The following is a 26,116-nucleotide window of genomic DNA, read 5'->3' as shown; positions in this document are numbered from 1 at the left end:
GCACCTTTGTCCCATGAAAGCAGCAGTCTGTGACTGGTTTCTTTTTGCTTGCCTCGCCTTAACCTCATTCACACTTCACAAAACCACCAGATAGCTCTGTTGGACAAATCTTGCATTTCAAGAGGCGTAGCAAGGGCAAGAAAACCAGTTAAGACTAATTAATTAATGTGTCTGCCTGTGTTTGGGAGGACTTGATTCAGTGACCCAGACAAGTCTCTTCTGGACCCATGGTCCTGAGTTCAAGGAAGAGCTTGGTTGTTAGACCAAGGTAAAGCATGAAGGGAGGTTAAAATGCATTGGCATGTTTTGTGGGCTTTCCTCCACCTTCCTTGCCAGTTACTCACTTGTCCCCCACCTTTTTTATCTCATTTGCTAAAAACTATCTCTTGCCTGCATCTCTTCATCCTCTCTTGTTTGATGTTCATTAGGCCAGTAATTACTTCTAATTCAGTGCTTATGAACTGAGGCTGGTATTCATAAACCTTGGTGCCAGGAGTTTGACAGTTGTTCTTAGATGTCCAAGAGAAAGTCAAAGCTGTTGACATAAGTAGGAGTCATGAACTCCTGATGTGTGACAGTCCTGTGCTGCAGTTTGCACACTGCAGAGAGTGGTGAGGAGGAGATATCTGTTAGGCTTTTGGCCAGTTGGTTATTCACATGGCCCATTTCAGGGAGGAGAGTTAGTTGCTTGAAAGGCTGTTTTCCCCTAGCAGCTGCAGCCATGCTGATGAGAATACAGGCCAGTTTGCACCAGCTGGCAGCAGCAAGGCTCAGCCTCCTGGTCAGTCACCTCACTCCCCAGTGCCTCGGCCACCCACGGCTGCGAGCTGGAAGGAAGTGACAAACAAAGAGAGAGAGAAAAAAGGATGTATATGTGGACTGGCATAAAAAGTAAGGGAATAATCCCTAGAACATTGTTTTATTTACTTACAATCTTTAGTTAGATTTTCTGCAAATATATAGCAGTGCTTGGAATACCTGCCTTTGAATTTACCCACTGATACATTTCCATTCCTCACCTTTTGTCCTCTCCACACTAATGTGTGGCAGCACGTCATTATGTGCTCAAGCATTGGTGCCTGATGGGGCACACTATACCCAGTAAGTGCAGTGTGCCTGAGCAGGCACACTATACCCAGTGAGTACAGTAAATTGTGCCTGGGTGAAAAAGTAAAATGCTGCTCACAACTTAGTGTCTGTGCTAGAAGTGTACAGAGTAGGACTTAGCAAGCAGAAACAAGGAGAAGGTAATTGAGAGCTTTGATCCTGGCACATTCCTGTAGTAATCTAAAATCAATACCAGATGTCATAGGAGTCTCATTAATATCTTAAGAGCCAGCAATCTGCAGTAATAATGAAACAACATGTCTTACAAAGAATGAAAGTACATAAGATTGTTCATACACGTTTATACTATCTCTTTTTATGTAGGTGTATTCACGCTTAAGTGATCAGAATTCATGTGTAAGAACTGTATTACAGAATCAGTTATATAACAACTTCCATCATTTCAAGTTAGTTTTAGTTTCTCAGCTACCTACTTAAAACCTTTGCTGTAGTGCAAGTCACATTAAACCTCAGGTAACATACGTAGCTTTTTTGTTACAATTTTTAGTTCTGTGAACAAATAGCTAGCTCTCACAAGTGCATTGCTTGTAGCACATTTAAATATTGGGCAAATACAAGCATAACTTTTTGTAATGAAATTCACTTCAAGGGGGAAATAAAAGCTTTTCTCAGAAGGTAGTAAGGCAGTGGAACAGGTTGCCCAGAGAAGCTCTGGATGTCCCATCCCTGGAAGTGTTCAAGGCCAGGTAGGATGAGGCTCTGAGCAACTGGGTCTAGTGGATGGTGTCCCTGCCCATGGCAGGGGGACTGGAACCAGATAATCTTTAAGGTCCCTACAAACCTATGCCTTTCTGTGATTCTGTGAAAAGAATATAATATTTTTTTAGATTTAGAATTAATGAAATACATAGTAATAAACTCATTCTTTTAAGCAGGAGCATTAGGGAGCAAGGCAGGAGTGGCACTTCTTTCAAAATAGTTTGATGGGGCTAAATCAGCTGACTGGGTGGTTCAGTGGCTTTTAAATAAAGTACTAGATTGTCCCTAGTGCTCGGGTTGAGGTTACACATTGAATATCATCATGGGTAAGTTGTGATTTTAAGAACCACTGTCAGAATGGTGCTCATTCTGCCTAAAACAATTGAATGTTTCAAATAATTTCTAAGTTGTGTTTGTCTGATGTAAGTTCACTGACAACAGCCTTTGCTTTGATAAGTAAAACGTGTTTGCCACCCTTGAAGAAATAATAAGCAGTCCAAACATAGCCTGCATTACTGAGGCACCTAACCTGTGCCTGTAGAAGGGTAATAGAAGAAGTACTGTGCAACTGTAAATGCACTTTAAATGTGGTTCCAGAAGGGGTTGTTCCATCAACTTACTGAATGTATTTAACAGTATTTTCCTTATGAAATTCTGTAACATAAAAACCACAGCTGAAAGTTAGTCTATAATCAGTGTTCTTTTCCTCACAGGTGGTTTGCAGCTAAGACATAAATTAAAATTTAAGACTAGCTTTCCCTGGATTCATCACTCATTTGTGGAGTGCTTTCTTTTCAAGAGCCTAGCTATTCATCAGTCCTGCTGTTATGGCTGCACAGCTCCTGAAGTATCTGCAGCTTTCCCATTTTTCATTGTAACTCAGTTCCTTTTGTAGAGTCAGTAAACACTGTAACATAAGAAAGATAGCATAATGACAGATTTAACTATGACTTTGGGAGCTGCTCCCTAGCTGTGGGCCCACTGAGCTGTTCATGGTCTCTAAAGGGAGCCTGTGATACATATTGTCTAGGTTTGTGGTTAGCCAGAGTTGAGTAGGAATGAATCCCTTCTCAAAAATCATGTTGCAAGACCCAGAAGAAAGTGTCCTGTCTCCTCTGCAATACAGGAGAGCATAAGGTAACAAACTGCAACAGTTAGCTCTTTAAATCAATAACTATGAATTCCCCTATTTCACCAGAGCAGACAAAATAAACACATTTTTACTCAAATCTCTGCCTGTCTTTCCCCTTCCTATGCCTCCCTTGTAGATTCAGACCTCTCTCCAGTTTTACTCTCTTCCCCAGCTGCTTTGGGTGTCTCTCAGCACCTACTAATCCTATGTGGTATTTATTGAGTAAGGAGAAATGTCTCTTTCTCCACATCTATGGCACAAGCAAGCCCCAGTTCCTCTCAGCACTCCCAAGTCACAGTTGTGCCATGTATTTCCCCTCTATACCCATCTCTTGGTTCCCTCCCCCTGTCCTGCTGAATTCTGCTTTCTTCCCCTTTGAAAGACAGCAGCCATCATAAGAGGGAAGGCAGGTCACCTGCCTTTCTGTTCTCCTCTCCTTCCCTGTATGTTTGGCAGAAAAGCTAACTGTGGTGGCCATCTGCCTGGTGCACACCCAGCTGTTCTCACTCCTCCTCCACAGAACAGGGGGGAAGATAAAGTGCAAGAGCTCAAGGCTCAAGATAAAGGCAGGGAGATCACTTACCAATTACCTTTACAGGCAAATAGGACTCAGCGCAGGGAAAAGTAATTTATTGCTAATTAAAAGTAGATTTGGATGGTGACAACCACAGTCCCCAACCCCCTTTTCCAGGACTCCCCTCCTTGATTCCCAGCTCTTCTCCCTCCCCCAGCCCAGGGGGATGGGGACTGGGGGCTGTGGTTAGTCATAATTGTTCCTCTCTGCTGCTCTTTCTCCTCACACTGTTCCCTTGCTCCATTGTTGGTTCCCTGTAGACAGTAGATCCCATCAGGGCAGTCTCCTCCAGGGCCTGCCCCATTATGGAGAGCGTTCTCCCCTCCATCTCCTTGCACATTGGTATCTGCAGAGCTGTTTCACGTGATCCCAGAACTGTTAGTATTGGAAGTGACTTCTGGCGATCAACCAGTCCAACACCCCTGACAAGCCAGGGTCACCAGGAGCAGGTGACAGGAACATATCCAGATGGGCTTTGGATGTCTCCAGAGAGGGAGGCTCCGCAGTCTCCCTGTGCAGCCTGTTCTTGTGCTCTGCCACCCTCAGTGTAAAGTGTTTCTCACACTTTTTTCACTTGCTTCTTTCCTGGCCAGTTGTTTTACCTTTTCTTAAACCTGTTTTCCCTGAGACACCCCCACTGTCTGCAGGGCTTAGCTGTGCCCAGCACTGTGTCTGCCATGGGGCAGCCCTGGCTGCTCCTCATACAAGTTCCTGCAGCTGTTGCTGCCAGCATCTGGGCACTTACTCCATTGCCATGCAGTATGGATACTGTAAGCTGTGGACAGGTAAAACAATCCTGCAATTCCTGATCTTCAGATATTTGTAAGACCTGAAACTGGGTGACTTTTCATAAAAATGTGTTAGCCCCACTGATACTGGTCACCTGAATGTTGGTTGCCTGTGTGGGATTACACATAGTGTGGAGGGAAGGATCCTTCAGAGGCTGACAGTGGTGTTGAATTATGTCAGAAATCAGGACTGGGGTTTTAGATGCCTAAATTTTAATTGAGTGGAGTGACATGGGTTCCATCCTCTTACCTCACAATGAACGTTCAGAATCAGATATTGCCTCCTGAAATTTTGCTGTCAAATGTACTCTTGAGTGTTCTGTGTTATTCAAAGCAGATGTAACCCTTTCCCTTCTTCCCTTTCCCTTCGCTTTCTGAAGTCAGGCAGTGTAAGTTACTTGGTAGTGGGATTTTGTTGGATGCGGTGTGAGCAGTGATTTTAAGGTACTGCCGAGTGCATTGGTGTAGCCTCTGTGAATTCACAGACCTGCATGCCCCTGGAAGTGCTCACATCCAGCTGTGGCACCCCTGGGTGGCTTTACCCACCTATCAGCTGATTTGGGAAGCTCAGTGCTCTCCAGCCGGAGTAGGCAGACGTGTTGTGCGCCCTGATGTTGTTCTGGGACAAGATTAATTTCAGCACACTCATATTAATCCATTATATGTCTCTTTCCAGCACAAATGGACCCCCGAGGCCTATCTCCCAGACAAATTAAAAGTGACAGTGATGATGACGACCTGCCAAATGTGACCTTAGATAGCGTTAATGAAACTGGATCTACAGCGCTCTCCATAGCCAGAGCAGTACAAGAGTAAGTATCGCGTTCCCAGACAAGATGAGTGTTGCTGAGGCGTTCCCAGGCCCCCGGAGGCACTGCTGCTGCAGGGCTGTCCTCCTGCCTGCAGGCAGCATACCTGCCTGCACCTTTCCCTGGAGATTCATTCCCTTTCTTGGAAGAGATGACTGTATCTCTTGTCTCTCTCATTATCTTTTCCTTTCTTTCTCTCTGCCCTCATTATTGAGTTTCGTATTGAAGTTGTTTCTTCCCCTTGATGTACTTGGAAAACTTGCAGTGGGTTTATATCCTCTCCAAAGAGAGACCAGGTTAGATTACTCAAAAACGATGTATTTTTTTCTTGACTGAAAGCAGCATCAAGAAGTTGATAGGAAATAGCAGCATTTCTCCTGAAGGACAGTGTCATTAGAAGGAAATTACTGAGGGGCTTCGAACAATTTTCCACTGCGGTTATTTTTCTGTGTACTTTTGCTAACTGGGTGGGCAAATATTTTCTTAATTTAGTACCTGCACTGCTTGTTTGAAAAGAAGGAAGCAGATTATCATGAACATTTGCAATTCTGTAGGTGCATGAGGTTGGTCAGTCACTGTAGCAGCTGGAAGGGAACCAACTGTGAGGTAAATAAGTATTAATATCCCAATTTTATAGGTGAGGAAAATGAGGTTACACGTAAAGGTCACCCTGTTGGTCTGAAGCAGAGCTGGAAATAGAACTAGAGCCTCCAGGCACTGAAGCCTGTGCTAGACCCACAAAAAATGTTACTTTATCTGAGAGGTTCAAAATATGTGCATTCTGGACATTATGAAATAAAAATGGGTGTAATTAAGGCCATTAGACATTGCTATTGTATAAGTTATTATAGATGCATTTTAAATGTCTTAATATGGTATCTAAAAATGTTTTGCTTTGTTTTCCTGGACATCAGCAGCTAAAAGAGCTAAGCCATGTTTGGGGAGGTACTGCCTTTGGGTTTTTTTTTTGCCAGACATGTACTACCTCTTCTGTCAGCCAAGCACCATAACTGTGAATCTCAGACTGATATTCTCCTTAAGCAGAGAGAGAGGTGTTTGTGAGCAAGGCAAGACAAGGTGTTGGTTCTGTGATTAGCAGGCTCCCTTTCTAACAGTGATAAAGGAGGGGAGAGTTTCTTTGCCAGTGAGGCTATTGCTTGATAGACAGGTCCCATATGTATTTTCAATTTTCTAGTCACAACAGCAGGCCCCGAAGTGCTAAGTATTTTTTCTCAATTTATAGCACACATAGTAAGCCAGAAAAATAAAACAATGCATCATGATTTTGCAGTAAATGATTTTGCATGGTCTAATTACTGAAAAAAGGAAGTGTGGAGCATTAGCAGATAATTTTAATATATGACTGGCAGGCAGATACTGTTCTCCATGATGGATATTGCTTGAACACTTAGAGAATTGGTCAAACCATGGGAAGCTTTTTTAGCTTTTGTGCAATGCATTTTACAGTTTGTGAAGGTAAATAAGTTGAGTATTACTTGACTGACTCTGGAGCTTAAGAATCAAATTAAGAAATTTAATAATATAACATCAACTTGTTCTTGTTACAGGTTTTATTTAAACAGTAATCTGTTAGTTTATTTCAAAAGCCCCATTAGGAAAATCTAATTTGACTGTGATCTGCAATTTGTCATCTTTACTTCATTCTCAGTCACAGACTCCACATATACAGTTGCTGAGTTGAAAAGGAGTTTTGGCACTTCGTGCGAACTGCACTCAGTCTATTTCTTACTTGTCTGCAATATTGTGCTCTACAGGGCAGGCTCTATTTTGATTTTAGGCATTTAATATGTACTTTAATATTAGATGTTTAGCAAAGGAGTCCGCTGAAAAAGAAACTCTCATTCTACATAGCCTTGTTGCAGAAAGTGCCTCTGAAGCCTTCCAGAGGGAGATCCTGTGTGCTCAATTTCAGCATCTAAACTTAGCAGACAGGAATTTCCTCTGAGGACGTGGAAAGGCACCTACTGTTCTGCTGAATAACCGGGCAGCCTAGGGACATGCACAGAAAGACTCTTGAGCAGTCAGTGAAGCATAGGTCAAAGCTTAGTGCCTGAGGGAGGCAGGCTGGCCCTCGAGTCTGGATGACTGTCCCACAGAGTGTGTTGTTCTAAGTGAGCTTGTGAGCTCTTTCTGGCCAATAATTGCCCAAAAAATAACTTCTTGCAGAGAGTGGGCAGCCTAGGGACATGCACAGAAAGACTCTTGAGCAGTCAGTGAAGCATAGGTCAAAGCTTAGTGCCTGAGGGAGGCAGGCTGGCCCTCGAGTCTGGATGACTGTCCCACAGAGTGTGTTGTTCTAAGTGAGCTTGTGAGCTCTTTCTGGCCAATAATTGCCCAAAAAATAACTTCTTGCAGAGAGGAACTACATGGCAGTACTTCCAAAGTGATGGGGGCATCCTTTTCTTTAGTACCAACTGGTGTTTTACAGTCTTGTCTTTGTTAAACACCATACGAATTTTTAGGTGCTTGGTAGCAGGTGTGAGACAGCAGCTGATCTTCTCCTGCTTGTTTTTCAGGCATGTTTTAAATTATTCTGCATAAGGCTTATGAATATAAATATATGTATATATATTTGCCTACTGCCACCTATTCTCTTGAAAGCAGTAAGGGGGTTCAGACTCTGGGGCTTTCAGAATCTGGTAGTGGGCATTTGCTTTGGGTTGATGCTGTAGAGCCCCTCACACAGCATGTGGGGCTGTGAAGGATTGCCTCAGTGCCCTGCCTTTCCTTGCCTCTTGCCTTTCCCTGTGTGCAGTCTGTGGGGCTCAGGACTGATCTTGCCTGTGTCGCTATGTGCATCCCAGGCAGGTACCTCACTCCCTGCATAGGGCTGGCAGCAATCCCTGTGCCCTGTTGGAGCTAATTCAGGGGCAGAGAGACACTCCAGGCTGTGAGCTCCCGTTGCTCTCCGTGGCCCAGGGGTGGTGCAGCAGCTGCCTGGGACACACGTCAGCACTGCACATCCCTGGTGCCAGGGGAGGCCACGGCAATCCCTGTCTGGGGAGCTGCTGCGCCAGAAACTGGGAGTGGCAGCGCTGTCCTGAATGCTCCTGCATCTTCCCTTGCATCTCAGTCTGCCACCTTTGAACCAAAGGGAAATCAGCTTGTCAGTTTTTGGGAAGAAACTGTGTTTTAATACAGCCATTTTTAAGCTTGTTGGTTTGGAAATGACACTTGATTGGACAGTTTGGAATGCCTATTTGAAAGATTTGCTTTTCATGTCCTCTTAAACTGGGTGGCATCCACCTATGTTGCTGCTTTGTTTTGGGTCCACTGTAGTCTTACAGGAACAAAATTCTTAGGAATAAAAATTGTGACAATGAAACACTAAGAGCCACGTGTTTGACATTAGTTCTTATTTACACTAACAGAATGTAATTTCCTTGCATATTTGTAAAGTGACCAAGTATGACAATTTTTTCTCAGGAAAATTGCCTTCTTGCTGCAAGCTTTATGTTGGCTGAGCTTCCACACTTTTTTCTCAGTAGTTCTTTTGGAATGAGTTTGCAGTTCTCTTTCAGTTCAACAAAACCAATCAATAATGTAAAATTATAGATAAATAAAGTCATTATTTCAAGCAGGGTGCTTCAATGAAAATTCTTCCTGTGACAGTGCTGGTTTATGGAAATTGCTGTGTCTTACAAAATATGGCCTAAGAATTGTTTATTAATCTCAGATAATACACTGTGACTGATAATAAATATTGCAACATTATGTAGATTTCAGTGGGCTTTGCATTGTAAGCAGCATTTCATCCTTTCTGTGGCGTGTTTTACAAACTCATTTTGACATGTAACATCTAACAAAGAGCAGATTTGCCTCTATGTGCCTGACACCACTGATGCTTATTACACAGCAAGAATAGCATCATATATTCAGAACCAAGTCTCAGATACACTCCAGAAATCTTTATGAAGCCAAGGGAGGAGAAGGCATTAGTCAACCTCTCGAAGACCAGTAAAACTTTTTTAGGGTCCCTCACAGAGGCAGCATGCTGTTCCCTCAGCCTGGCAGCCTTTCCATCCCTAGGCAGAACTGATGCAGGATGGCCTCAAGAGCCACCTCCATGGCACATACTAATGCAAACCCTGAAAAGAGCATTCACCTCCTTATTTCCTGCACACTTTTGTGGTAAAATATAATATTTTGCAGCATGCAGCTCTCCCCTCCTTGAATATGCATAATTTAAGTTCTCCTACTTACAGAAACTGAGGGCAGAAGCAGGAGAGGCAGAATGTGATTTTTAGTAGGAACTTTTGACCAGTATGTTGGTAAAAATCCAAAGGTGCAGAACTTCTTTCTCTCTGGGCTACTTTTCTCCTTAGGTGTTGTAAGTGGAGAAAACTCCTTTGATGGAACCATGTTTTCTTTCAAATGTCAAGGAAAAGAGGAACTGTACATATAAACTGATGATGCTTCAGATAGTGTATTGTTTTTCTGGAGTAAGGGAGAGACAGAAGTTTCAGAGAGGAAATCCTGTCTACTTGTAGTTATAGCTGCAGTTAATTCACAGAGATGGGATTTGTCATTTGTATGTGACTGCTCTGACCTTTAACATGAATTCCTCTTTAGGCTGAGCTGGGTGCTTCGGAGTGCTTGTATGAAAATGAGATTAGGGACCCTGCCCCTGTTCTCTTTGGCTACTTTATGTGATTGATACATTGGTGGTAATGTGATCATCTTACTTTATTTTTAACTTCTCTGGCATCTGTTACTGCAGTACAGTAAGAGTTAGTTTTGGATACTGCAGAAGCAAAAAGGAGACTCCACAACAGACAGACAGTATAGCCACCATACCAATGTACTCTCTTAAATTAATACATGCTTTTCAAATCTGATTTATTTTTCCTAAATATCTTTTTTTCTCCCTCCTCTTCTTCTTTGTAAATCAACTTCTGCGGTTTATTTTTATCTCTTTAGAAGTTTGTATCTTTATTGCCATCAGCCGTTCATTTTCTACATTTTGTTTTAGTTTGTTTTCCTGCTTTGGTCGCAATCCTTACTACTGTTGAACTATTCATTATAGGGAACTTTCACCTCATTTTGTCCTTCCACTTGCAGACAAAATACTTTGTCCAGTCTCCAAAAACCATAAGGGAGGGTGTTTCAGCAGTGTTTGTGTGAACTTTGCTTCCCTCTTCTCTGGTATATCTGCCCGTGCTCATTTTAAAACTGGCACACAACTGAGTGGTGATTTTACATATGGAAAATTGGCTAGTGCTCATCCAGGATTCCTCAATAAAGGGTTTTTTTTTTCCACTGGAGAACACTAATTGGTTTGAAGTGAAGTTGTGGGGATATATCAATTTCAATTTTACTTGTCTCATGAAGAGTACCCAAGTCTGGGATGCATTTTTCCATTGCAGCAAGACTTTAGAGCAGAAGATTACATAGTTGCTGCAATTGCAGGGAAATTGGACCACACACTCAGAAAGAACTGTCTATGGGCCTCTGACCTCCCCAGAGGCTGGAACATGGTGAGGCTCCTCCTTGGCCTCCTCCAGAGTTATTCTGCAGACTGAACTGACTTGCTAAAAGTATTGAGAGATATTTGTGCAGATACGTAAGCGAGAGACAGTAGTGACATAGAGCCCTGCAAGGCATCTGTGTTATGGTTGGTGCCCCCACTGTGTCATTATTTCAGGGATGTTTCTGTTCTAGTTTTGTTTTATTTTTGTCAGCAGTCCCAAGTAAGTATCCTGTGGCAGAAAAGAAGAGGTTTCTGCAGTGAAAACTGTTGCTGGCTTGGACGCTGGCTGCTGAGCCAAGGGCACTGCTGAGCTGGCAGTGTACTGTGTCTCAGCTACCTTAGGCACCCTCTGGTAGTGCTGGACTGTCCAATTTGGACATTACCTTGCAGCAAAGTTCATCTCTCACAATGCAAAATATCTAAAAGTTAGGCTCAAGTATTGTGGATTCCTTTAGTGGAGAGATATTTCTAGGTCTAATCATGTTACCAGTTACGCTCATCTACCTTTCAAAAGGTATCTGTCTTCCCCAGCAGCTGTAAAGAAACCTGGACAGGTGATTTAGAGAGTGATAAAAGTTTACATTGCTGAAGTTATTTATGAGGAAACCCCCTCTGTGTTACTTCCTAAGGCTGTGCTGGAAATCTGTGGCTTGAGAAGAAGCTGAACCTAGTACATCTAAATTTGACCTGCCCCAACTGTTACAGGTGTGATTTCTCCTACCTACATGCAGTTCAGACAGCTTTTTGAAGTACTGACTTCTTATATGGTGGGTCTATATAGCATTTTATAAAGCTATTCCTAGCAAAATCTGAATACTCAGAAACATCTGTTTGTTTATAAAAATGAATTGGCCTGAAGCCCTTATTAAGGACTTTGAGAGCTTGAAAGACCTATATACCGTTGGGAATTGCTCTTTAGGCACGAAGTATGAACCTGGTGTTTCAATAATCCAATAAACACATATTGTTCTAAAAAGGTTCCTTTTTTAAAATATGTGATGTTTGACAAAAGGACAGTTGGGCAGTAAAATCAAAGGATGCCATCCTGTGCATGCACTGGGATTTTTTGCTATGAAAATTTTCTATGTCCCAAGGCCTTTTGCCAGAATAACAAGATTCCCCATCAGCCAAAGATCATTAGAAACAAGGGCTAGGTGTATGGCAACTGTAAATCAAAACCAGCTTCTGCAGAGAAATTAACATCACTTCCTGCTTTGAAAGGGCTGTGTTGCTTAAATGGAAGTGTGTCAGGAGATTGGGGTATTGTCAGTTGTTCCCCGAAGAAAGCTAATTTGAAAATATGAGTGCTTTTACCTTGATCTACATAAAATCATATCTTCCTGTCTCCTCTATAAGAATAAGTTTCCATGACTGTTGAGTAGATCATTCTAGAGCTTTTACCATACCATTGCTAGGAGTAATTTTTTTTCTTTTGAGAGAAATATTTAAATTAATTGCATAATAAACTTGAAGAACTAAGGAATCCTGGTTCTGTTAAAGTCCAAAATCCTGTTTCTGTTTGCCATGAACTTTGTTTGGTCTGATGATTAGTCCTGAAACTAACAGAAATCTGGATTCTAAAGAAAAGAAAAGTAACTCAACACTTAGGCTGTTTGGGGCACCATTATCTTGCAGTGAAAGAGTTACATCTATTGGTTCATTGATACCTTCTTTTTAATTTCCTTTATCTGTCACAAAGAAACTTTCAAAGATCTTGTTTCCCAGCTTCAGTTTAGTGTCTGTATTGAATTCACATATGTCTTCTTAACATAAGTTAAATTTGTTAATTAATTTAAATTTTAGTCTAAGAAGTGCCAATCATTTTGAGGTAGTTGTCAAACTTCGCTATTACTGGAATTTTATATTTCTAAACATGTTTACACAAACATGCTTTGGAATAAAATGCCATGAAACAATAGCGTGTGATTATCATTCATAAAGCATTTTTTGTCTTTGGAGTGCTTTGCAAACATTAACTAATTTAATTTTACAGGTCCCCTGTGTGTTCACATATTATAATTATCCACAGGTTAGTGACTTGCTCAAGGCCATGCAGGCAAGGAGAGAATGAGTTGGGATCAGGTACATCTGCCTCTTGCTCCCATGCTTAATCCACTAAAATGTGTTGCTCCAGAGTGAAGCTCAAGTCATTAGTGGTTAGATATGTGAAATGCATTTTATGGATAGTGAGGCAGGCATTCTGTAATTGCTTGAAGAGCGTGAGTCCAAAGAATGAATTATAAATAACATGAGTTACTACTACCCAGTTAGCAGTTTGTACACCTGTTTGGCATCTCTTTCCCCAGTGATTCGTTATTCAGCTTTTTATGTTTTGTCTTTCAAATCAGCACAGAAAGCAGGGGCAGAGCCGACTGCCTGAAGAAATTTAGAGCTGTAACAAATACTCATAGGTGTGGATTGGATAGCAGAACACTGCCAGGAAAAGCCACAATAAAACTTCCTCAGCAAACTGCTACTTTGACTTACTGATAAGAAAAAGAAAGAGCATTGTCCTCTGCTGTCACTTGAGCCAAAATTACTTCTTGTTTCATTATCTAGATTAGATAAGTTTTTATCTTTCCTTTTCCATAAGGCAGTTCCTGTGATTTTGACAGACGTACATGCAGCACAATTAAATCTTAATAGCAGTGCTTATACTGATTTATGGAAATACTGTCCTGAGTGTTGAAGTCAATGCATGCAAAACCACAAAAGTTGTGTAGGTCACGGGTATGTAAACTGCATGTAAAGAAGGGAACTGTTAAGAGGAGAACACTGTTGGCAAGGCATAATTGAATGAGCATGTAAATACAGGAATAAAAAAACTAACCTACTTTTTTTTCCTGCCATTTTCCTTTCTCCTGCATAATGGGAAAAGATTGTGGTAGGTTTCCCCATCTATTAGTTAAATCCTCTTTGACTAGCAGTGATTTCACCACAACCTCATTTCTCACAGCAAGTTCTTTTTATGCTGGAGATAAAAGAAGAGGGAATGGAAGCTCTTGGATGATGGATATGAAGAGAGGGTTTTTTTGTGTTGAGCCTGTGTGCCAAGGAGATGGCTCTGTCCATGTGCATGTGACTTAGAACATGGGCATTACTATTCTGAATACATCACAGAAAGGATACTTGGACCTCACGGCCACCACACACAAGAAATTACTCTAGTCAAAATAAAGTAATTGAAGGCTGAAACAAGGAGTAAAGCAGCACAATGGCTGATATTATAGTATCTAAGCCTGGAGTAATCACAGTCACAGGTTTCAGAGTCAAACTCTGCACCTCCATCATTAGAGCAGTGACTAAATATGTGTCAAGCATGGGGTTCTGGGTCATATTTTTCTTTATTTATCCTTGTGAAATGTACTGAGTTGCCAGAGGATAAAGCAGTGCAAGGAAGTATGAAAGCTGAGGCAGGCAGAAAATAAGGAAGAGACCAGGGTGGATCAGAGGAGGCAGAACTGGCAGAGCTCTCTTGTCTAGCCTGTGTTGCTAGCTCAGGGGGGCATGGAGCAGCCTGGCAGGCACTGGGGCCAGAGGCTGCCCTAGAAAGGGCTCACCTCAAGGGCTGTGGACAGGATCTGCTGCTGGCTGAAGAGCCCAGCACTGCAAACAGAGCCTGAAAAATAAATTAACCTGGAAATCACCCGAAGCTGACATCAGGCTGTAAAAGAAATACTTGGTTTATGTACTCATTAAAAGTCGGCAGTCCCAGTCTTGTCAAAATGTGTACCTCAATTATTTGCATGAAAAGTACAATATTTAGCATAGTGCTGCGATAATGCATGATAAATCAGGGACACACAGGGCTGTCAGATAGACATATAAGTCACCATGGTATTTCTCTTAAGAACTGATGAGCACTGCTGTTTCTATAATCAGTTGCTTGTCAGGGCCAAAGAGTCAAACCATTGATAAATAAGTTCACAGGAGGAACTATAATAATGACCAAAACCTCAGTCATAAAAGTTTCAAAAGCACAATAATAGAGTAATGTTGTATAACAAATTGTTTGCTGAAAATTATTTACCAAGCTGAACAGGTTGATTCCTTTTGCACTCCATTTTTCCACTTCAGAACTGCTCGGCTGTCTGTCACCACATGATTTCTGAGATCTTTTGCATTCCTATAGTCAGAATAACAGAAGGTGGTTCTCCTTTTGCTTGAGAGGAACTACAGGTACATGCAATTGTGTAACGGGTACATCCTTGCCAATATATTGCATCACGTAGAGGTTCCACTATCCCCGAATGCTTGCAACACACATGAAGCACTGCAGGTACCCAGGACCAAGATGAACCACAGCAGCACAGGCACTTGAGACAAGATGCAGATTTTCTGCCTTAGGGGATGTCTGATGGAGGTGTTGTGAGCTTCTGAAATAGGTGGTTGGCTCCAGCACTGTGGCAGAGCACCTGCACAAGGCATTAACACTCCCACAGTATAGTCAACAGAGAGTTAAAGGCTTTGAAGTTCAATGGGCAGGGCAGTCAGCTTCCTAGAGATGTCTCTACTTACATCCTGGATGGGTACTTGGCTATGAGTTGTTTCTGCTCTCTTTGGAGCTTGGGCTTCTGAACTGTAATAATTCATTAAAGTAGTTTGGAAAAAAAAACAAGAGCAGCTCACATTCCCAACTTTCCATTGTGGAAATGAAGAGATCAAGTTCTGAGCTTACCTGTTTCTGCCTTCTGTAGCACCCAGAGTGTGCTGTCCTCTTCCCATTGGCCATCTCTCTGTGTGAAAATGTGACAGCCAGCAGTGATGCAGCCACCCACCCATGGCATAAAAGCCTGGTGTTAGAGCACTAACTCAGGAGGCCAGATACCTACATTTGTGTGCAAAAGATACCTAGGAGTGGTCCTTTTCCTCTTCTTTATTCTACACTTGCATTTTGGATTGGGAAGTGACCGTTACAGATCCTTTTTTAAGCTGATTACATGGTCTGAGATGTGTTTTAGCCATTTTCGTAGTACAGATAAGCTTGAAGTTCCAGAGGCAAGGATTAGGTATTTCTCTCCATGGTTTCTGGATTGGAGAAGAGGCAGGGTGAGAGGCCACAGCCCTTTGGCTTTCACACCAAACAGAAAGGAGCTATAGTAAATTTAAGGTGTCAGTGAGGTTGTTTGGATGAGTGTCTTTTTTTTCAGTGCCTGGATACTATAGGTTCTAAACAGAGTTTTAGCTATCTGCTAAATTTCCCACTGTCGAAAACTCAACATGCAAATACTTAACCTCAGCAACTGTATTTTGGTCTGCCCTGTTGCTTAGTTGTTAAAAAGGGAACTTTATGAGAAGGAATGTCTAAAATGTAGAGTTATGACTTCCAGGTAATATATTGATGTTTATATCACCTGTGCAAATAAATGATTTTCCAGTGAGACACAGAGATGATTGTAAATTAATTGACATGGAAGACAACCATTGGTCTTAATGGTTTCCAGTAACCATTTTTTCCATTGCATATTGTTTTCAGTTGAGGGCTGATGGGGCAGGGGAGATTTTGTCACAGTGCTCTTTGATTAGGTACTGACACAGTTATAAAATAAAATTTGTACCTATTTGAGACAGTGAGACAAGTACCTGATACATATTTCTGAGAAGGAAAAGACTTACATGGAGTGTGGAAAAAACCAAAACAGTGTTAGGCAGTGATAGAGCTAAAAACTTACACTACAAAAACTCTGTATGTCATTTTGTCATTTGCATACCATATTTGTGTCATTATCAAAAATTTAACATCTAACAAATGGCAAAAACAGTAAAGAAAGCCATTATTTACTGTAGACTTGAAGCAGGGAGTGTGACAGGTTCAAAGCATTCAGTGCAAAATTTTGAGAGAAAATGGATTGTTAGTAGGTTTCCAAGGGCCAGTGGAAAATGCAATTATATAAATGAAGCAAAGTTGTTCTGAAAATTTCCTTTTCACTTTCAACAGTTCCTATGCCAATCTGGATATTTTAATTGAGCATTATAAAAGATTCAAAACATTTTCAGTGCAAATACATTCAACTGCTAGTGTGCTTGAGCTTTTTATTATTCATATTGTTACTCTAATATTTTTGCTAGTTTCTTGGGCATTGGCCTCAGACTACTTTCACAGTACATTTGAGGTCTGAACCACAAACAGAAGGACCAAAGGGGCTTGTTCATGTTCTTGGCTTTCTGCAGGTTTTTCTTTTTCCCCCCCCCCAACTTGGTGGAACTTTTTCCAAAAACCATCTGCATGGAGCTTCTTATTTGAGCACATGCAGTAGATCAGAATTTGTCAGTGAAAAGGAACATTTCACGTAGTCCAAATCTCAACCAGCATAGGAGTTTGTACAGCTATGGCACTGTATATGGGTGTTGTTCATTATTCAAAATGGTATTTTAGAAGATTGTATATTTTCCCTGGAGTCCCAGTTCTAAGTAAAAATGTTAAAGCCTAAGTTTTTTGGTTTTGTGTGGGAATAATATTACTGATACAGCAGAATTCTGGGAGCAGACCTTCACTGCAGCCACTTCATGCAATGTCTGCATGCTGTAGATTCTCATTAGAGTTTACCTCTTTGTTGCTGATGATTTTTTAATAAGAAAAATGATAGATCATGATCTGGAATTACCACTGAGTGACATGTGTGTCCTTAAGCTTTGACTTTGCTGCCATGAAAATTAATCACAGAGCTCCTAATTACTTACCATTAGATGGGGCATCTACAGAGCAAATTCAGTTTGAGGAGAGTTTTGAGTGAATGGGGAAATCCTAAAGTGTCTTCCACACTGAGGCTGTGTGCCTTACTTACTCTGCAGTAAGTGTTCCTCAAGCTTGTCTAAGTCCCCTTCGATTATTTGGGGTAACTTAAAATTCCTAATTGTCTGTGTTCAATTTCCAGAGAGAGCATGTGGGGCTGTGCCAGGTCAGCTGTTAACCCTTTTCGTTTTTTCAACTCCAGGTATGAAGCATTTTATTGTGTATTATATAATATTCTGTTTTATTGATGAAGTCTAGTAGCAGTGCTTTTCAGGTTTCTTTCCCTCTTTATGTCATGACTGGGGGGTATGTGGGGCTAGGCAAGATCTGAAGTTGAGTTTTGCAATTGCTTTTTTTATCTTGGGGCTCAAGAGGGTGGTGGGAAAGCTGCAATTTTTAATTTTTTTTTATAAATCATGGTGTTTAAAATATAAGAATAGAAAATACATTTTCTGATGTTTAAAAATATAGTTTAAAGTGTTCAAAGTAGTCTGCTGAATTTGAGTAACGAAGTTAATGTGCATCAATGTAGCTCATGTTATAGTGGATCACTGCCAATTACCGTGAAGCAAAGCTGCAAAATGTAGGTAGAGCTCTTTGCAAACATCTCCTTGATTTTATTTCAAGGAGGGCACAATTTTGAAACCTTCCTATGTAATGTTCCTTGTAGATGGATGGCGCAGGGTTTACATGCCAGTCCAGTGGCAGGGGGTGACTGGGAGGCTTCAGCAAGTGTTTTGATACCATAAGGGCCCTCAGGCTCACCCCACTTGCCCAGGTAGAAATGATGTCAAAGGACAGAAGGATGTACCAAAGTTGGTAGGGTTCCTGTTTTTGTGGGACTCATGGCTGTTGCTTTAGTGGGTTTTAAAGCAGTATGCAGTGAAATGTCCACTCTCAGTGTGCTTGCTTGCCTGCCTGTCCTCCTCCCTGCTTTTGTTTGTTTTGTGTACCCCTCTGAAGGTTCCTTTGGAGTTGTGTTTATTATGGGGCAAGTGTAAACCCATCAGCTCGCTGCTCTATCTGCTCTTAGTGACATGTGTTCCTTCTGTCTGTGGAGTACAGAAGAAAAAACAACTTCACACATTCAATATAAGCAAGCATGTTCCAGAATAAATCAAATTCTTCACATTTATAAGTACAGCTAAGCTTCATAATAAAATTAGGAAGAAAGCATGTTTAAGAGCAATTACACTTTCAAATTGCTAATGAGTAGTCAAATACAGAAGTCATTCCTCAAGACTACTCCTATCTCCAATTTGCAGTTAATTACATTACAACTGGTATATTTATATTAAAAATTTGCAGGATCTTATTGCTCAAACATTTTCAAAGTAGCAGCAGGAGCAATTTCTCTGTTAGAGCTAATACAAATCTTTCAAGGTTTCCTTTGCTATGAAATTGAAACTATACATTTATTTTTAAAAATCCCTAGAATGTTCTTTGATCTGATTGTATTATCAGTGTAATGTCAGGAATTGCTCTGACGAGCCTGCTAGTCTCTCAAAATGTTGTGCTTCGAAAACATACGCATATTTCAGATACAGTTTTTAATGCAGGCTTCTTTAGTTGGCATTAAATTAACTATATAACATTTTGCATGTTGGCTTCTATTCTGCAAGAAGCATTTTCAAGAAGGACACTTATGTTGTTAATTTTTTGCTCTTTGTTGATGTTGTCAGTATTTTGCTTTCAAAATCCCTCATGAATTTACTTGGTATTTACATACTATAGTAATGAATACGAGATCCTACTAATGAGGCCCCCTGAAAAACATGCATGGTTAGATGTTGATGAAGATGGTTGTCATGTCATGCAGCAGTTCTAAACTGCTGAAAGTTGGTGTGCTCTGAATGGAGTGAGATGAGACTGAAAGGTAACATTTGGCAAGACAAATAGGTTCTAATGAAAGCAGAAATTTGGAAGAAAGCTGGGGGGGAGTTAGGTGTTTTTAAAATAAAGAACCAAATTGATCAGGATGACACATCTGTCAAACCTCATTTGGGCCATGTGGACTTACCTGTAGATTGAAAGGTGGAAGTAAGATCAATTAGATTAACATCGAAGTCAGTGCATTATTTGAAAATATGAATTCTTATGGTGCACTTGAAACTGCTGACAGTGCTTGGAGTCTTCCCCAGAGCTGGTCCTTCCCATTGGGAAATGGCTCTGCTGGGGTTTGGGAGCAGTAAATGCTTGTCAGAAGTGAATTCTGCTGCAGTTAAATGCAGCTATGTAAGGGGATATATTTCATTTGAATTAAATTTCATGCCTACATTTCATGAGGTAATGAAAAATACGCAGTTTTGGGTATTTTTCAACTTGGCATTACTAAACTTATCTTTTTCCACTAAATTGAAAGAAAGTTATCATTTCATAAAATTACACCAGGAAGTATGGTATTCCAGTTAGGAAAGTACAGAATTTGATACTTCAATTTCTTTGTGATGATGGAGGAATAGAGTGAATCACAAAGTCTTGAAGAAACATTTTTGTAGTGTTTTTTTTCCTAATTTTTCTTATTGGGTTCATCAAATCTACTAAGAGTTGCACGTTTTACTCCAAACCAATTCCACGCAAATCTGCATCTGCTGACCTCTGTGGATGGCCAGAGGCTATGACAGTTGCCTCAGTTCATGCACATCTAACTGTTCATTTCCTCTAAAACGTGGAGCATTTTCCCGCCTGCCTCCTCTGATCCACTGGGAATAAAGTGATAATGTGTGTGAGTTTCACATGTTGGGGGCACAATGTGCCTCTTCATCTTTGCTGTCTTGCTAAGGGTACTGCTTTAGCTCTTGTATAATCTTCCCTGATCCTCTTTTTAACACCTCGTCCACAGGCTCAGCCAGATGGGAGATGTTTGGCAGCTGGAGGACCCAGATGCCAAATTCTGGAATACAGCTTCCCTGCATTGGCACATGGGCTCATGGCTGGCTTCTTGGCTTGCACCTCTGCTAACTTCTTGGCTACTGTCTAGCTGGCAGCTGTGGCACTGTCTCTGGGGCTGTGTTCAGGTCGAGCTGCTTTGGAGTTGGATGGCTTTCCTGATCTGAATTGCGCTGCTGGACACCAATTTCACCTCAGTTCACTGTGACTCTCCACTGTTCAAAGATGAACGTTTGCAGTGTTCTGTTGTATTGCTGACATTTGTAAGACTAATTCGAAGCAGTCCTTCTCATTTGTCATGAGTTCAAAGAGAAAAGAAGCATTGCAGTGCAGAGTACACTGCTTTACTTGTTAGCATTCCCATTAGTTAGTAAGATTGTTCAGGCCCAAGTCTCTACTTGCAATTCATCTCCAGGACCAAATTGTTAACTGAAGAGCACAGGCTTTAAAGGATGTATTTCTTGAGTCTAAACTTTGATTGCTTTCAGCCAAAAGTGAATCTAGCATCTGTCAAACAGAAAAAAACCCCACACATTTGCAGAGGTAGTCTGGATCATTTTTAAAGAACAGGATAAAGAATAATGATGATGATAATAAATAGGACTGGTAATAATTAAGTGCACTGCCAGCAGAAAATGCTTGATCTTCTCTTTGCCGGATTTGGAATGTCCTCATTTCACAGTTTTACTTCAGGTTTTTTATTGGGCTTTTTTTCTTAGTTTGTTGTTGTTTTGTTTTTGGGGGGTTTCTTTCCATAAATGAGGTAATGAAAAATTAATGCATCTAGGATAGGCAAATCATTTGAAGAAATGCCCTAATCTACATATTTTCCTTCATGCAGCTCAGTGCATAAACATTACTTTCAATGGGAGAAACTGCAAAATCAAGAGGTCACTTACACTCTGTATACTTACAGTAAAATTCAGATTAGTCATACCTATTATGAAATTTTCATTCCCTCTCTCAACTAGAGTGGGACTATGTTGTGCTACACTAGAGGCACTGATACCTCTGTTACACTCTCAGAAAAGTTTATTAATGGTTGAGTGAGGAGTGCTTGTGCTTCACTGTGAAATGAAGCTTCTACCTGTATATCAAGGTTAAGCTTTGCAGGTTGAGCTGACCTCTGAGGAAAAGCACTTGAATTCCTCATTATAGTCACTAGAGGGAATTCAATGTCCCAGGAACAACCAAAAAGGAGCCCTTACCCATCTAGTTTAGGTGTGTACTTTAGTGGCCTAGGGAATGTAAGTGGTTCTCTGGAAACACAGCCCAGTTACATCAGATCAATCATTATGGACTGTATAGAGAACCACTCGGAAATAAAAGCATTGTTTTCCCTCAGAGGTAGTCTCTGTAGCCCTTTCTGGATTATAATGGAGGATTTTGTCAAGCAAACTGGCAGCTGCAACAGCAATTCTGCCACTTTTGCAGATGAGCTTCATTAATTAGCTCATCAACAGACTGGGAGACCTGAGGTGTAGGTTCTGAGCACAAGTTGATCTCATTGGGATCCTTGGTGCAGGCCTAATCAGATAAGATATGAGGGGAGCAGTGGAGTGTCATCTGCCTTCTTGCTGAATATGGACAGCTGTATAAATAGGAACACAGAAGTTATGGGATGGGGAAGGAGAGTGGGTAAGAAGAATCTGTATTCTTGCCTGAGCATGGACAGGACTGGGACTGTAGGCTCCCTTCCCTGAAGCAACAATGGGCCAGAAACAGCTGTAGATACTGAAACAGACCTTTCATTGTTCTCCTCTAGGTGCTTAGTGTCCAGATTTCCAGTGTGGAGCCAGGATCCCTCTTTTCTGCCCAACCTTTTAGCCTTGTGGGTCTTGCATTCCTGATTACAGAGTACCCTCACTTCCATGGACACTTAGGCAGAAGGTCCTGCATCTGCATAGCCAGATTATTCCTGGGGTGGTGCTCCTTCTCTGGGTGAGTTACCTGACTGCAGGGCTACAGTACAGCACCTTGCCAGTGCCACCACCATCAGCATTCTGCCTGCCTTTTGTGGCTTCTTCACATGGCATGGGAAAGTTCAGGACAGGGCTCTGCCTGTAGGTGGAAATGGACAGCTGCCAGAATGAGTCTGTGTGGACATGTGCCTAGTGGTTGGTACCCAGGGAAGCTCCATCCTAATAGTGAAGGACCTCATGGGTTTGGAGGAGGCTGTGTAGGACTCTTCATGGGACAGTGGGTGGGCATGGGATCATGAACCTAGGCAGGGTTTTGGGTGTCTGCCTCCCAAATCAGGGTTTCAGCATGCCCATTCTCACACTTCACCTCTTTCCAAACTGGATTTTCTTTGAAATTAGCAAGCTTTCAGTGCTTTTTAATGTAGTACAATTAAAGATGTTACTCTATTACCTAGACAATTCCTTTTGCCTGTTTACCTGTTTCTGCCCTTTTTTCAGCTCAGCCACAACTTTTGCCCCATCAAAGCAATTCTTGTCACTTTCTGTGTCCTACAAGCTTTGGAAATCATAATCATCTATAAAGTTGAGCTTATTCTCTTTTTCCTTTTTTTAAGTGCCTGGGATTGTTATCCCTTTTGCATTCTAGTCAAGCAGAGAAACAATGTATGCTGTTAAAAAGGGAAAGCAAGCAACCACAAATATGTTTTTCCATTCTCTTGCACCTCCAGTACAATCTGTAACCCAGTCACTGTAATTGTTTTTAAACTTTTTTTAAACATGCATACTGTCAAGAGATTGCAGTAAAACAAGGGTTTCTCATAACGCCAGTGAGACTGTAAGAGATGAAAAAAGATGACAGAGCAAACCGAAAATCCCATGTTTTGTTTATCTTTTTTTTTTTTTTTTTTTTGCCTAATGACAGATTCTTGGAGAAAGGATCTGTTTGCTTCAGTGGAAGACTAGCTTAGGGTTTACTGATTCCCAAAGCAAAAAGGGGCATAGTTTCCAATTTGCAAGCTATTCAGTGTGTGTGATGAACTGAAGTCATTTGTGGATTTGTATGTTGCGTTTTGACGTGATTAAATGTTTTAAGTCTATTGATTTCATGCTGGGGATTAATGATGCTGAATGAAAGAGCATCAAAGAATAAAACGTGTTTACATGCTCGATTAAAATACCTTAAAAAAGCGCCAGAGTACCTATTGTTGGATTGGAATGCGATAAGAGAAGCAGAAGGCCAATCACACAGCCTGCATCAACAGGAAAATGCATTAACTTCCTTAGGCATAGAAAGAAGAAAAGCAAAGATTTGATAAGGATTGACTGTACCTTTCTGAATGCTTACTGCTCGTGTTTGACTTAGCTTTTTTGGAAGAGGGGATTAAAGAGGTTTCATTATCGGTTACCACAGATCTGTTTTACTGAATCAATCAAAGCATGATGCTTAGCTGCTCGGGATTAATGAGATGAGCTTTTAACTGGAGAACTTGTTGGGAACAGCAATGTTAATAAAGGACAAGACCTGATGATACTCAGTGCAGCTGTGGACATGAGATACAGTAAAGATGGTGTTTGCTGCTTTGAATTTGTGTAATACTTTTAGATCTGTTTGCCTTAGCATATTAGCTCAAAAACATATCATTATCTTAAAATGTTCATAGTGCTAATTGGTTTGTATCTGCTCTCTGCTAGTGTTCCTAATGGCTCTCTAGATTCATGGGTTGTATCTGGAATTGCAGTTAGGTGTCACATTCTGTTTATCAAGATAATAGTAAATAGAGATGAAAAAGACCTGTTTGCTTGTTAAATCCACCCTGTTGCAAGCACAATATAGGCTTTTCCAATAGTATTAAACTGTTAGCAGCCCTTATGTCAGCCAGAATGCCAGGCAGAGAATTTATTTGTGGTGTATCTGGGGAGAAGGTGCCTTAATGATCAGGTTAGCATGTGACATGCTTGATGCATGTGAAATACTCCCTACTGAGCTAGGGAGAAGTTTAAATGTGCAATTTAATGCAGCTGAGTAAATGTCTGACAAGACCAACTCAAGCACCCATTTGCTCTTTCTCTCCTGATGCTCAGATCTGGATTAGCATATGTAAGATAAATTCAGCATCAGTCCGTACACCCTACAATTCATTTGTCTCACAACAGGGTTGAATTATTATCCTGGGTTTGAGGCAGGAGAGGGGGGGTTGACGACATGCAGTTGTTTTTTTTTTTTCTCCCATTCCTATTGCTTAGTACAAGACCTGAAGCCCTTGGTTACAGAACAAAGTGTCTGAGCAGTAACCAAGCTTGTGCAAACCCAAGAGAAGAGTAATGACTGTTCCTCGCAAGCTTCCTGCCTCAGTGCAGGTGCAGGAATCAGGAGGGCCTGAATAATTCATAAGGTGCAAATTAGCCCCAGCTTGCTCCCACTGCTCGAATTTTGCTTCTGCTTACCTACCTAGTTGCTGGAAAGAAAAGAATAAAGAATGCTTGGGAAACTAGGGAGAGAAAGGCAAAGAGTGTTACAGTTTAAAGGCCAGAGTCACAGCGACTGCTGAATGCTGGGTGTGTTTGAAGGCTCGGTGCTCGTTGAGGAATTGGACTCTACATTGATTATTCATAGAGTGTTTTCTCAGGAAGAAGGGAGCTCTAGGGACCCATTCCATTGCTTTTGGAGAGGAAATAAACTTCCTTTTAAGAATTAGGTTTTTCCTGCTTTTATTGTTATGGTTTCTAAAAATTATTGGGTTAAAAAAAAAGTTAAAAGTTCATTTTTTAAAGCCTGTTAAGGTATTGGAGAGACTAAATATATATGGTGTCACTCAACTCAAGGGTTCAGAGAAATTTGATGAGAGATCTAGGATGTTAGGGTGGTTACTGCTTTGAGTAAATATGGATTTCAAGGGCTCATATGAAACTAGTTAGATATGGAAATGCAGTGTGCAATTAGCTTGTATTTTTATCATTTTAAAGGCAGCATTGCTCTGTTTTAAACAATTAGTGATGGTTACCTTTTCTGTTGGATTACTTCTCTGCTTTTTCTGCCCGGAAGACCAAGATGAGAGGTGAGTAATGTTTAATCTTTCTGCTACACAACACTGCATCTCACCCAAAAATCAAATAAAAGGTTTTGCTGAGCACTGTTGTGGAAGAAGGGAATTCCTTACACAGTATTAGAATAAGCTCACACTGCAACAACACAGCTCTTGGTACCTCTTGTGTGTCACCATGCAGTACAGAGAGGAGCTGGCCTGAAAAAAGCAGGTTGGTTGTGCTGTGTACCTGAATATCCCTTTGGCATCTCTCATTTGGGAGATGGAAACATCTGACAGCTCCAGCAGGAGCAGGAACAAGGTAGCTAGTTTTCCCTGTTGGCAGGTGTTCAGATGGAGAAAAACTCTCCTAATGTTTTTTGCTGTGCTGAATATGAAAAGAGAACTACAGCAGGAAAAAAGCTTCCTTTTAGTGGTTTTGGAGGTTTTCTGGTTTTTTTATTTGTTTTGGGATTTTTGTCCAACATTTAATCCTTCTTTATTTACCCCTCTACCCCACCCCCTCTTGTCTCTCACGTGCAGCAGCTAGATCACGTTGCCATCATCTGTTTTTGTATTTCCCTCATTTGGGTTGCTGGAATAGGAGCTGGCTTTCATTTCTAGCTGATTCTGTCATTTCCGCTAGGCCCCAGCTTGGGAAGGTGCCAAGACCAACAGGTGATCCTTGTAGCTGCAGAGCAGCAGGAAGAAGGCTGTGCGTGGAGGTGACAGTGCACCAGAGGGGCTGCCTGGCTCTGCTCCATCTTGCTGTATAATTAATGCCCCCCTCCCCAGCCCCTCATACTGAGCAGAAAATCTGTGCAGAACAGATCAGCTGTAGGGAAAATGGTAATAAAGAGTTCTGGAAGAATACAGACTGTGTAAGTGCAGAGATGTACTCCCTCTTGGGGAGAAACTGTGGCTGGTC

At 41.3% G+C, this 26,116-nt stretch overlaps 1 protein-coding gene across 2 annotated transcripts in view; it reads left to right on the top strand.

The window, feature by feature from the left end:
- The window catches only part of KLF12 (KLF transcription factor 12), a 240,326-nt gene that overhangs the window by 159,379 nt on the left and 54,831 nt on the right, over positions 1 to 26,116 (top strand). Inside the window, exons 5-6 of one of the 2 annotated variants that reach the window (XM_059493349.1) lie at positions 4,998 to 5,133; positions 17,497 to 17,556. In XM_059493349.1, the coding sequence (XP_059349332.1) occupies positions 4,998 to 5,133; positions 17,497 to 17,556 (196 nt within the window). The remainder of the gene's footprint in view (positions 1 to 4,997; positions 5,134 to 17,496; positions 17,557 to 26,116) is intronic. The other variant, XM_059493350.1, reaches the window with a different exon arrangement.

The sequence above is a fragment of the Ammospiza nelsoni genome, chromosome 2 (assembly GCF_027579445.1).
Source record: "Ammospiza nelsoni isolate bAmmNel1 chromosome 2, bAmmNel1.pri, whole genome shotgun sequence".
NCBI lineage: Eukaryota > Metazoa > Chordata > Aves > Passeriformes > Passerellidae > Ammospiza > Ammospiza nelsoni.
Note: the sequence above shows the minus strand (reverse complement) of the source record. Positions and strands in the feature narration are given on the sequence as shown.